The 14181-nt window shown below is 37.7% G+C and overlaps 1 protein-coding gene across 1 annotated transcript; it reads left to right on the plus strand.

Moving 5' to 3' along the window:
• The first annotated feature begins 12571 nt into the window (after positions 1-12571).
• On the plus strand, positions 12572-13538 carry LOC102471604 (olfactory receptor 51I2-like). Its single transcript, XM_014590081.1, is given in 2 exon segments — positions 12572-13054; positions 13056-13538. Coding segments are annotated over 2 exon segments (966 nt in total).
• Positions 13539-14181: the final 643 nt, after the last annotated feature.

A 14181-nucleotide genomic window follows, 5' to 3' on the forward strand; every position in this document is an offset into this window, starting at 1 on the left:
CATAGAGCGTCTTTCCTATCTGGTTAAGGGAACGAGGTAAAAGTATAAGAAATGCAAAATCCGATATATTTTCATTACCATTTACTGAGGGATTCCTATTTTACATAATCCTCAAAACAAAACATCATTTGAAATGATGACTATTTTGCAGACTAGGAAACAGAGGCATTAAAAAGTTACATAGTTTTCTCTATGTCACTCAATAGTAAAAGGCAGAGTCTAGACTTGACCCTAGGTTTCTCTGACTGGCAAGTCTTCTTTTTCACACTTCATTGTAATTGTACTAGTGATTTGTAGCCTACCCCAACAGGAATGAACTGATCCAGATAAGTGAGGGAGGATCCTGGGAAATCACCTCCTCTGTAGGAGGTGACTTTAGACAAATCACTTCCCTTGCGGCCCTCTTTATTTTTGCACCTGAAAATAAGGGACAAAGTAATACTTGCCCTTCAACGCAACTATCTGGCAGGTGAAAAAGCTGTGAATCAGAATACTAAGGAGAAGAAACCTGAAGCCAAAAAGCCAATGCCAATGACAAGGTTAAAAAGGGTGACCCCAAGGCTAAAAAGCCCAAGAAAAGGAAAAGGAAGCCCGTTATAGTTGAAACCCAGTCCTAGTCAGGGACCTCAGCAGATACTCCTGTTCTGCCATGTATTACAGGAAGGCCATGTACAAGAGGAAATATTTGGTAAGAAAAAGGAGGAGAATGTCCTTGCCACTGTCGCAAAACCAATTGGTGGAGACAAGAATAGTGGTACCCGAATGGTTCAACTTGGCAAAATGCCTAGGTACTATCCTACTGAAGGTGTGCCTCGAAAGCTTTGAGCCATGGCAAAAAACCCTTCAGTCAGCATGTGAGAAAGTTGCAAGCCAGCATCACTCCTGGGGCCATTCTGATCATCCTCACTGGACGCCACAGAGGCAAGAGAGTGGTTTTCCTGAAGCAGCTGAGCAGTGACTTGCTACTTATGACTGGACCTCTAGTCTTTAATCAAGTTCCACTGAGTAGAACACACCAGAAATTAGTCATTGCCACCGCCACGAAAATTGCTATTAGCAGAGTAAAAATCCCAAACACCTCATAAATGCTTACTTCAAGAAAAAGAAGCTGCAGAAGCCCAGACACCAGGAAAGTGAGATCTTCAATACAGAGAAGGAGAAATACAAGATTACAGAGCAGCACAAAGTTGATCAAAAAGCTGTGGACTCACAAATTTTTTAATTTGATTTTTTAACTTATTTTTTATTATTTTTTATTTCATTTTATTTTATATATTCAATGACATTATTATTTGTCTTACAAAATGGATATTTCAACAGGTGAACATGTCCCCCTAGTGCAGTTAAATATCTTCAACAGATAATACCATATTTCTTTGTGCCATTAATGCTTTGCCTCCTATTTTTCTTCTAAATGTCCTTCCTCAGATTCTCCTGTTTCACACACACTATGGACTCACAAATTTTACCAAAAATCAAAGCCGTTCCTCAGCTCCAGGGCTATTTGTGATCCATGTTTGCCCTTACAAATAGAGTTAATCCTCACAAATTGGTGTTCTTAATGTTTTACCAAGAACCTAATTAAATAACTTATCATGTAAAAACAAACAAACAAAAGACTGAGAAAGTGAAGCTAGTGTGTCCCTACTCTCACAAATTCCACTCTGTGGGCAAGCGATGTGAGCTTTTTATGTTTTATTTTTATCTGCTTTATTGTGATGTAATTGACATGCAAAAAGCTATAGATATCTAATGTAAACAACTTGAGGTGATTGAATAGAAGCATACCTCCTTGAAACCTCCACAATTAACCCCCCTATGTTGTTGTTTTATGATAAGAAAATTTAACATAAAATTTATCCTCTTAGCAAAAATTGAACTGTATGATACAGTACTGTAACCATAAGCTCTATATCTAGCTGCTGCTAAAGAGCTGCCTTTTCTCCTATCCCACTCTATGTGCTACTTCGGCAGGCCCAGAGAGAACCTGGGCAAGTCCCTAGTTTAGTCTGTCCATGCCCTGGGATCTCTGACCTGTTCTGCCACTAAGGGGGACCTTACATAGTTTACATAATCTCTGGGGCCTACCATGACGACTAAGATTATTTCTAAATCTCATCCCCTTCTAAATATTATGTTCTCTAAACATTAAGAAGACACCAACAATTCCAAACTGCCTGCAAGTCTGGCACCCTCTGGGACCTCCTTGGGAAGTACCCTCTCACTCACATGAGAAAGCCGGCCCCCATTCCCTGTGGCCATACTTACTGCTTGACCAAACATAACATTTCTCAAAATTGATCTCCTACCCTCTTTTCCTGCCTGTTATGGTTCTTTCAAAAAATCAAACCTGCTCTTAAAGAATTTCCCACCCTAGAAGATATTCACAGGCTCTTCAAGAGGAAACTCCTTCCAATACAAAGAACAGACAGTTCTATAGCTAGTCAAATCAATTAACTCTCTGTAGGGCTTCTCTCATCTGTTTATTAGGGCTGATAATATCTACCACTCAGTGTTTTTGTGAGAATTATGAAAAATAATCCATGGAAAATGCTAAACATAATACTTAGTACATAGCGTGAACTCAGTAAATTATTATTATTATTATTATTATCATTATTATTATTATTGAAAAGGGGTAAGCATTCATCTCTGTCTCTCAGACATGTCCAGGGGATGGTAATATGTGTTGGTGCCTGAAACAAGTAAGTCATATAGATTTTCTTAAAGTACTAACCTGATCAGATTACTCTGGGAGTTTGAAGTACAAGAACTGAGATTTCTATCCCCTTTCTACCCTTCTCTCCCTTTTCTACTTTTCTTTCCTCTTCTACCTGTCCTCCTCTCTCCTCCCCTTCCTCTTTCTCTCTTTCATCAGTACCAGGACTAAGGCTGAGGGAAGAAAAAAGGAAGATGGCACAGTGAGTGAGGAAGGAGGGATTTAAGTGAGATTGTAATAATCGATTTCATACACCAAAGGATGAAAGCCAAAAAAAAGGCCCTTTTCCAAGTTGCCAGGAAAATGTGACTGACTGACAGAAGATGGCAAACTAAATGGAACTGTATGGCTATTGAGTATTCCCGTTCACAGGGACCAAGGTCCTGAGAGAGTGTTTGCCTTCCTGTTCCCATTGATCTAGAAAGACTTCCTGGAGGAGGGCCTCTGGGTGCTTAGGGAGCTGAGTCAGCTCAGAGAGGTGGCCCAGGCAGCCCCTGTCGTGAGAGGCTTCTGGAATTGGAGATCTCAAGCAAGTGGCGACGATAGCGAGTATCTTTCCCAGCGAAACAGGGTCTCCAGGGACCAAGGACCATAGAAACATTGCCCTGTTCCCAGACACTGTTTATGTTGGCCTGGTCAGTGGAGGGCACCAGTTTAGGTAGCCAATTCCCCTAGAGAGGTAGTGAATCAGAGGTTGCCCAATGAGTAGGATAGCTCCCATCCCCCAGTAATTTCATCTGACCCCATCTCCAACCAGCACATCATTTATCTCAGACTGGATTGATAAGAAGTAAGAGAAGAATGTCATTTTGTTTGTTTCTAGGGATAGACACTTCCCTAAGCTTTTTTATTACTGGAAGTAAAGATATACACTCAATACATATTTATGACCAGAGGTTACTAGCATCACATATTTGTGACTCTTTCCAGCCATGATCATCACCAATTCTCCTAGTTGGTGCCTAAGTTCATGCCCAATGTCCATATCTTAATATGATCAATATTGCATGCCCTGAAACATTCAGGAAATACAAAATAAATAATAGTGAATACCGTGATGGGTATCAGATATAAAAAGAAAATTTATTAAAATGGAACTCACAGTGCCCCATGGGGCTATTTCCAAAGTACAGTGGCCACACAGAGAAGGGAGAAAGGAGCTTTCCTGATGCAATGGGAGAATGCTTCATGAAGAGATGATATTTAAACTGAAAGCCAGGTTGGAGTTTGGGGATTAAAGGGGGAAAAGTAGAGAGCATATGGAGGCATAAAACAGTGAGATGATTGCTGATACTACAAGAAGTTGTTTTGTTTGTTTGTTTTGTTTTGTTTTGCCAGAGCATAGTCTGTCTTCCTCTGGGTTCCTTTGAGACAAAAGTCTAATAAAGCGACTCTGATCAGATGCAGTGTGCAAGAGAGAGGGAAGCAAGGAAATGAGCAATCCAAACCAAAGGCACATTATAGAGTAATCAGCTGGACAGGCAACCCTTACAAGATATTGTAGGACACCATAAACTGTATCTCATAGTTTTCTTCCTTGAAGAAGAAATAGGGAAGTAGTTATCTCTCCTGTCCCCCACTATGCTGAATAAAATAAGGTCAGGAAATCTACAAATACTGTTTGAGCCCACTTATTTGAGATTTCTGAAGTAGTCTGATTCACAGAAACAGAAAGTAGAATGGTGATTACCAGAAGATGGGGGAGGGAGGCTTGAAGAGCTATTCTTTAATGAGTAGAGAGTTTCAGTTTTGCAAAATGAAAACATTCTGGAAATTGGTGGTACAACAATGTGAATATATTGGGCTGTCTGAAAAGTCATGATGCATTTTTGCATAGAGAAACATAGAAAAGATACATCATGACTTTTCTGACAACCTAATACTTAAAACTACTCAAGTGTACACTTAAAAATAGTCAAGATGGTAAAGTGAACTGATAGTATTTATCACAATTAAAAATAAAAGACAAATTCTTAACAAAGTATTAGCAAAAAGAATTCAGAAACTTGTAAAAAGAAACATATAACAATCAAGTGAAGTTTATTTCAGGGATACAAGTCTGACTCAAAAATTAATCAATATAATACACAATATTAACAAGCTAAAGGAGAAATCTTATATGATCACATCAATTGATACAAAAACAGAATTTGATAAAATCAGACACCTGTTCATTATAAAACTCAGAAAACTAGGAATAAAGGAGGAATTTCTTCAACTTGAAAATGAGTATCTTATACAACCAAAAACAAGCAAAAAAATTTCAGTATTAATATTATAGTGAATAATTAAATGCCTTCCCTGTAAATTCAGGAATATGACCCAGATGCCCATTTTCATCACTCTTATTTAATATAGTCAGTACTCAATGTAATAAAGGGGAAAAATGTACAGATTGAAAGGAAGAAATAATATATTCCTACTTACAGATCACTGCACAAAAATTTCAAATACTCTATTAAAGAAACAAATCTTCTTAGAACTACTGAGTTTAATAAAATTTCAAGATAAAAGAATACAAAAAGTCATTTGTATTATATGCAAGCATTAACATATGGAGTGAAATTTAAAGTATGGTTTCAGTTATGATCACTGACAAAAATACTTAAGTTACTTAGGTATAATTCTAGCAGAACATATGTAAGACATACAGTTGAAAATCGTATATATATAGATATAGATGTAGATATAGATATAGAATAGATACAGATATAGATATATATAGATATAGATTATATAGATATAGATGATATATATGTAGATATAGATAGATATAGATATATAGATTTAAAGAGATTTTGCTATAGGGCTCATGCATTCACCATAGAGACAGAAAGTGAGAAATCACCATGGTAACTCTGTGATACTTTCTCTTCCATTCCTCTCTCGGGATCTAGGGCACACAAGCACACATACCTGGCATGAATTTAAGCCACCAGGTCCCGCACTCAAACCACAGTCGACTTCGTGAGGGTCCAGTGACTTAACTATTATGCCATCTGCTGGTCCTACTGTGTGTGTGTGTGTGTGTGTGTGTGTGTGTGTGTGTGTGTATTTATATCTTATTTTATTTTAATTTTCTTTACACATTTAATCACTACACATCACTTAGCTTATAAAGAGAATGTTCCAACATGAATACGTTTCTCACCAGTCCAGTTGGGAATATTATATGCATTATCATCAACAGTTATAACACATTTCTGTTTCCCATAAGTGTCTTGCCTCTCCGTTTTTCTCCTTAATGTCTTTCCTCACTCTTCTCCTCCTATGCTCTTCTCACACTGTATCCAGTACCTATAACCATTTCTATGTTTCTATATCCTCCACTATTTCATTTTCAGCCAGAGTACCGTCAGTATAGTGAACGGAGACATGCAGTGTCTCTCCTTCATAGCCTGACTTGCTTCACTTAGCAGTAAATCTTCCATATTCATCCACTTTCTATCAAAGTGGTCTTGTTTTTAATGACTAGGTAGTATTCCATCGAGTATATGTGCATTTTTTCAATCCATTCATCTGTATGGGGGCATTTGGGTTGGTTCCATGTCTTAGCAATTGTGAATAATGCCACAATAAACATAGACGTGCAAGCACTTTTATGACTAAGCATTCTTCTGTCCTTTGGGTGATACTCAGGAGTGGGATTGCTGTATCAAATGGTAGTTCTCTTTGTAGATTTTTGAGGAACCCTCTATATTGTTCTACACTGTGACTGGATGAATTTACATTCTCAATAGCAGTGTAGGGGAGTTCCCATTTCACTATATCCCTGCCAGCACTTGTTTTTTGTTTTTTGTTTTTTGTTTTTTATCTTAGCCCTTCTGACTGGGGTTAGGTAATATCTCATTGTGGTTTTGATATGCATCTCCCTTATGATGAGGGATGTTGAGCATTTTTTCATTTGTCTTTTGGCTGTTCCTATGTCTTCCTTAGAGAGCTGTTTATTCAGCTCATTTCCCCATCTTTTAATTGGATTGATTTTTTTTTTCGGGTAAGATGCTTGAGTTCCCTGTGCATTCTGGTTATCAGTCCCTTATCTGAAGCATAGTTTACAAAAATATTCTCCCATTGTGAGGGCTGTTGATTCATGCTAATCACTATATCTTTTGCCATGCAGAAACTTCTTATTCTGATGGAGTCCCACTTGTCTACTTTTGGAATTATTGACTGTATTTTTGGGGTCTTATTTAAGAAGTCTTTACCTACCCCAATGTCTCCCAGAGTTTCCCCAGTGTTTTCCAGCAATAGTTTATAGTTTGAGGTCTTAGATATATATCTTTGATCCACTTTGAGTCAATTTTTGACAATAGTGAGAGGTAGAAGTTCAGATTCATATTTTTGCAGTTGGATATCTAGTGTTTTCCAGCACCATTTGCTAAAGAGGTTTTCCTATTCCCACTGGATTGACTGGTACCCTTGGTCAAAAACAGTTGCTATATTTTTTTGGAGTTTTTTTCTGGGGTCTCTATTCTGTTCCATTGATCCTCATATCTCTTTTTCTGCCAGTACCATGCTGTTTTGATTATTATAGCTTTAAAGTATATTTGGGGATAAGAGAGTGAGATGCCACCCACTCCAGTCTTCTTGCACAGGATTGCTATGTTAATATAAGCTCTTTTATGATTCCAGACAAATTCTATTATTGTATTCTTTAGATCTGTGGAAAATGTCTCTGGTATTTTATTGGTAGTTCATTAAATATTTTTAAGAAATATTTTTGCTATAGGGCTCATGTGCTTGCCAGAGACAGAAAGGAAGTAAGAAACCAACCCCAGGGGGGATGGTCAGCCCATTACCCCTTCTCTGTGCTCACTGCAATCCCTTCTCCTCATGGGATTTTTGGCACTCATGCATATGTGCCCAGCATGGGTTACAAACCACAAAGCCAGGACTCAAACCACAGTTAGCCACGTGAAAGTCCAGTGCCTTACCCACTTGGTATCCAGCAGCCCTGAAAAAAAAACAATATTTTTAAGAAAGATGTCAAAGAAGAGCTAAATCAATGGGGACAAACACCACATTCATGAGTCAAAAGGCAAAATGTAAAGATGCCAGTTCTGACCAAAATGACATATAGGTTTAGTGACCTTCCTATCAAAACTGCACTAAGTTATTTTGTAGACATGGGCTAGATCATTTTAAAACTTACATGGAAAGGGAAAGGAATTAAAATAATGAAGACTTTTTTTTTTCTTTTTTTGGAGAGGTTTTTGCTATAGGGTGTGTGCACTCATCAGACAGAGAAAGAGAGACAGAAAGCAAGAAATCACCGCCCAGGGGCAATAGCGATGCAGCAATCCCTTCTCCTCCATTCTCCTCTCGGAATCTTGGGCATGCATGCACACGTGCCTAGCGTGAGTTTAAGCCACCCGATCCGGGACTCGAACCGTGGTCAATTATATGAGAGTCCAATGATACAGCCATTACGCTAACTGCTGGTCCCAATGAAGACAATCTTTAAAATGATGAAGTAGTAGGAATCAAATTACCCAATTTCATGCTTATTGTCCAGCCACAGATGAGTGTGTGGTATTGATGGAGAGATAGACATATAGATCAATGGAACAAAGAACACAGAAATACACCCATACAAATATGCCCAATGGATTTTTTAGAAAGAATAATGACAAATTAATAATAGAAGTTATATGACATTTAGATGTGAAGGAGAAATTATCAAATAAAATAGAGGATAAAAAGGACACACAGACACAAAAAGATAGGCAAAAGGTTAGCGTAGGCCACCACTTCTGATCTCCCAACCTCATCAGTCCCTATCAGAACCTGCTGCAAAGAGCATGAGCTCCTATTGGACTCTTCCTGTGTCCTGGCACAGAAGAAGCTTTAGGAATATTGTCCTAGGATTTCAAATTCAAATGGGCTATTGAAACTGATAGCCTCCAAAAACAGTGATTTATACTTGATGAGATATTATAGAACCCATTATTCTTGTCTGCCTTTCCCTCGTATGATTTAATTTCTCCAAACACTTGTCTGTTCCCAATTCCCAAGTCAGCCTCAATTTTCTCTTTCTCTATGGACCTGCAACTCCTCTGTGGTCCATGCCTGGCCTTCCCTGGAGATAGACACTGATGAAAAGTGGCCTATGCAGTGGGATAAAGCTATTGCCTCTATTGCAGACATCGTGAGCTCCTGCAGGATGTGAGTGGCAGGGAAGCCTTGAGCAACAGCTAGGGTGAGTAATCAGGGACTCTGACATATCTCTTTTTCCACTTGCCAGATGGGAAGCTGCCAGAACCTCAGATTCACATGGAGATAGAAGGAAGAAGGAAGGGACTGGACGTAAAGCAGGAAGAAACACAGTTTGGGACAATGGAGGAGAAGGGATTGTGGTGTGGCCATTCACCCTGGGGGGTGATTTCTCACTTTCTCTCTCTGTCTCTCTCTGTCTTTCTGGCGAGTGCACACGCCCTATACCAAAAACTTCTCCAAAAATAAAAAATAAAACTACTATAAATATTAAGTATTAGTCACTTGTGTAACAGTAATTTCACATAATTCCCATCATGAATATTCCCCATCCTCAATTATTTTAAAGTCAGTCTAAAACATTGTGTCATTCTGTATTTTAAAATATTTTAAGTATTTTATTTCTCAAAATAATATTCTAACCAGGTCCAAATATGACATTTTGTTAAGCAAGTCATGTCCAATCTACTCCTCTTCTTTTTTTGTTTTCTAATAATTTATTTGTAGAAGAAACCGACATTTTGTTCTGTCAAGTTTGTTTGTGCTTTTAATTTGGATTTTTTTAACTTCACCTACTGGTTTCTTTCAATGTGCTTGTTTCATTCTGTCTCCTCTCTTTTCTATAAACTAGTAGTTAACTATGAGCCAGATTTGTTATTTTGATAAAATATCCAATTTCATTTCTTTGATTTCCTTCATTGTATGATGTTTTTGACCCTTGACAATTTTATCTATTATTTTATCGGGTTCATAAAAAAAAATGATACTCTAATTCTATTATTCTTTATAAGCTGCAATGCTTTTATAAAGAGAAAGTATCCCTCATCAATGTTTTGTTTATACCATGCAAAACTTTATAAAAGAAAGGCAGTTCTTTTGCCAGTTTTCAGAACATTAAGTACCTAGCATCACTGACTAGTGAGAACACATTTAATCTGACTCAATCCATTGCAGTTGTCATTGATGCGCAGTTGATCTGTATTTGTCAAGTGGAACCTCTTCAAGTCGACATTTTTATCTTTTCTTAATGATCCCAGTTGTGTTGGAATGGTTCCATGATTTCTAGTATTAAAAGATGTTCAGTTCATTCGGTTCATTTCTAGCACGAAGTTTGAAATTAACCATTTAACAAAGGATAGTTGACTCCTTTTAGGAAAAGATGGTATTAGAGACCATATGTAAGCATTAGGGTGCCTCTTACTCCTTTGTTTTTCTTGCTTCTAATTATTTTCTGCCGATAAAGGTGAAAAACATTATTTAAAAATGAAATACATGGGGCCCTTATTCTGATATGTCTAGTTTTATAATTATAGTGTTTTAATTAACTTGTTTGATTTTTTAGATAGGAATCCTTTTCCTTTTACCATGAAAGTCTTGGTTCCCAAAGGCATTAACACACATAAAACACTCATCCTACAATGTTAGTGCATATTTCATAAGATAATAATGTGATTGAATGTATATTAAAAAAAGAAAAATGCAAATGAAACTAATTTTTTAAATAATAATAAAAACATTGTAGTTTACATAATTTTTCCTTCCCAAGTGAATAATATTCTAGATAAATTGAGAAAATGTAGATTATCATCTACTTTCCCATAACACTCAATACACAATTATCCTCCATTTTTCATGTGTAAACTAAAAATCTTAAGAAATTTCTGGAATGAGTCTATTTTTCCATTTTTTGACACTCTCAGGGAGCTTGTTAGATTTTTGTTTATCCTTGCAATAACATAGCTAAACATAAATAAATCTATATGTGCATATTCATTAGTATTTCATGGTACATGATCAACATATAGATATAAAGATTCATTTTGTTCATTTTCATTTTCTTTTATTCCTTTCAGAAATATCTATTATGTTTCAATTTCATTGTTTATTTAGCATATCTATTATATCCTCTCTGCTTTTTATTTAATTTGCCAGAAAGCATGTGTGCTCACTAGATAGAGACAGAGACAGAGAGAGAAAGAGAGAGAAAACACTCCCCATGGGGCATGGTCACACCACAATCCCTTCTCCATCTCTCTCTCCTTTCAGGATTTTGGGTAGGTACATACACCTAATGCATTTCTCAAGCTGCAGAGTCTGGACGCAAACTGTGCAATCCACTATATGGGATCCAGCCACCCCAATTACCAGGCCATGCACTGACACATTGCTGTTTTAGTTGAACTTTTTCTGCTTATTCTCAATTTTACTTCCCATATTTCTGAGTATTATAAGTAGTATGCCTTTTTGAAATAAGAATATTTAAAAATATTATGGTGACTTTTATTAGTTTTCTTCATTTTTTTGCTCTATTGTGTTAAATTATATTTTTGCTCTTTATTTTCAACTTGTTTTTACCCTCAAATATCACAAATTTTAATTTGGTTCATGGTTTCTTTCAAGTTTTTAGAAAATCTTAAAATAGAATTTTCTTCTCTTTTCTATAATAATTATTTTGCTTTTTATATATGTTTTATTTGTTTTGTCCCACTTAATGTTTACAAACTATATCTGGCAAATTCTATATCAAAACTTCTCTATTGGTTATTCATTTTTTAAATGGAGTATGTTCTATCAGGGCTTCTTCTTTGCTCAAAAATAATATACAAGAGAGAAAAAGAATGGAGGAAGACTGAACTGACACAAGAAGAAACTTTAATTCATTATGTACCTTTTAAAATCTTCTACTAAAATAGCCAACATCCTCTGCCCTGTAGGCATAATGTCTGTTAACTTGTTTACCTTCTCACCGGCCTCCCCCAATATCTGACCATTGTTTCCTTCAGAGTGAGCTGATTACATGGCCTGCATATGGCATAACTGCAGATTCCAGCTGTCTTAGTAAAACCCATTTTAGCTCACAGATCTTTTTTTTTATAATGTATTTTTAAACTCTGCTAAAAGAGATCTGGAAGCTGTTTCCTTTATGCTTTTACATCTACCTACTTTTACTATGCTTTTATTTTATGTTCGTTTGCTTCTTTTGATATTTAAAAGCAAAATCCAAGAAAAGAGATATGCCACAAATCCATGCAATTTGTTTGTTTGTATGTTTGCAATTTATTTACGTGAGGCTACTATTTCTTGTTTAAAATAGTGCATTTTTCAAATAAAAATCTTTACTTAATTTCCTTTATCATTATTCTTTTTTTGATTTGATACAGGGCATGAATGCTCACCAGATACACACATACAGAGAGAGTGAGAAAGCAAGTCACGAGGTCTGGGACTCAAACCATAGTTGGACAGGCAGGGGGTCTAGTGCCCTAAATCACCATGCCCCCTGGTCCCAAAATAGTGCATTTTTAAAATTTGACTTATCAGAATCACAGCATGAATTTTTAAAGAAAATATTAATTTACTCAATATGTAAGAAAACAATGCTTTACAAATTTACATGATACTTTAGTAGCCGACAGATAAAGAAACAGGTACTCTCATTTTACTTTTAAATGATAATGCCATATTTGCTATTGTGCACAGACCAATATCTCCTAATATGAGAGCTAATGTTTATTCCACTGATTATGTCTTTTCTCTCTCTCTCTCTCTCTCTCTCTCTTTTTTTATTTTTATTTATTTATTTTTTCCAGATAGAAGAGGTCACTTCTTCTCCCTGGAACCTGCAGCTGCTTTCTGAGCATGCTCCCTCCCAAGGCCTACATCAACATCTCCTTCTTCCAACCACCCGCCTTCCTCCTCATTGGCATCCCAGGACTCGAGGCTGCTCATGGCTGGATCTCCATCCCCTTCTCCTCCATGTACACTGTGGCCCTCACTGGAAACTGCCTGATCCTCCTGGCTATCAGGAGGACCCCCAGCCTGCACCAGCCCATGTACTATTTCCTGTCCATGCTGGCCCTCACTGATGTGGGCCTCACCTTGTCCACACTGCCCACTACCCTGGGTGTGCTCTGGTTTGACCATCGACTCATTGGGTTCAATTCCTGCTTGGTCCAGATGTTCTTCCTGCACTCCTTTTCTGTAGTGGAGTCCTCAGTTCTCCTGGCCATGTCGTTTGACCGCTTTGTGGCTATTTCCAACCCACTGCGTTATGCAGCTGTCCTCACAAATAATGTCATCATCAAGATTGGGCTGGCCATTGTGACTCGAGCCACTGTGTCCCTTGTTCCCTGGGCCCTTCTTGCTGAAGCGACTGAACTATTGCCCTGGCAAGATTATCTTGTCCCATTCCTTCTGTTTCCATGCAGATATCATGAAACGAGCCTGTGCTGACATTACTGTCAACATCCTTTTGGGACTATATATACTCCTATCCACAGTGGGTATAGACTCCCTGCTTATTGTCCTGTCCTATGTCCTCATTCTTCACACAGTAATGGGACTTGCCTCCCCAAAGGAACGAGCCCGGGCCCTCAACACCTGTGTGTCTCATATCTTAGCTGTCCTGGTTTTTTACATCCCAGTCATAGGAGTATCCATGATCCACCGTTTTGGGAGGTACCTACCCCCCATTGTACATGCCCTTGTTGCCTATGTGTACCTGGTAGTGCCTCCTGTGCTCAACCCCATCATCTACAGTGTCAAATCCAAGCCCATCAGGGAGGCCATGCTCAAGGTGCTGAAAAGGGTGGGGCACAGCTCATGAACTAAATAAATAACCATATGACCTGGGGAAAAAATAAGGCCAAACACTCATAGTTTATATCCAGAAAGCCTTTATTCAGAGCTCTGACCCATATTCTATCAAGAAAATGACAAGGAGGGCCTAGGCAGTGGTGGAGTGGTGACAAAAATGGACTCACATAGAAAATGTCTTCAGATAGCAACCCGGTAGTTCTCTGAACACACCAGAATGCATAGTTGTCCTTGACCAGGCTCGCTGAGACTGGAGATGGATGGCAGCATGAAGCCTCTGTTGGGGATCTCTCTCTCTCTCAACATACATAAACTTAAAAAAAAGAGCATGACAAGTGAATATTCTCATATTGCTGAGTATAGAACAGTCTTGATCCTTTTATGTAGCATGAAGATCCTCTTGGGATGCCCCTTTCTCAAAAAAATAACCTTAACAAAAAGAGTAAGATGAGTAAATGAATATTCTCAGATTGCTGGGTATAGAACAATCTTGATCCTTTTATGTCCTCATTAACTTCAGATATTTTATTCAGTGTTTATGTGTGCAACACTCTATGTGAATCAAAACAGAAATTAAAATGGGCCACACAAGGTCTCTCCACCCCTCAGAGAGCAGAACCCTGCAAGTATACAATTGTAACAAAGTGTAATGA

This window comes from Tupaia chinensis, unplaced genomic scaffold (assembly GCF_000334495.1).
Source record: "Tupaia chinensis unplaced genomic scaffold, TupChi_1.0 Scaffold000047_1, whole genome shotgun sequence".
NCBI classification, from domain to species: domain Eukaryota; kingdom Metazoa; phylum Chordata; class Mammalia; order Scandentia; family Tupaiidae; genus Tupaia; species Tupaia belangeri.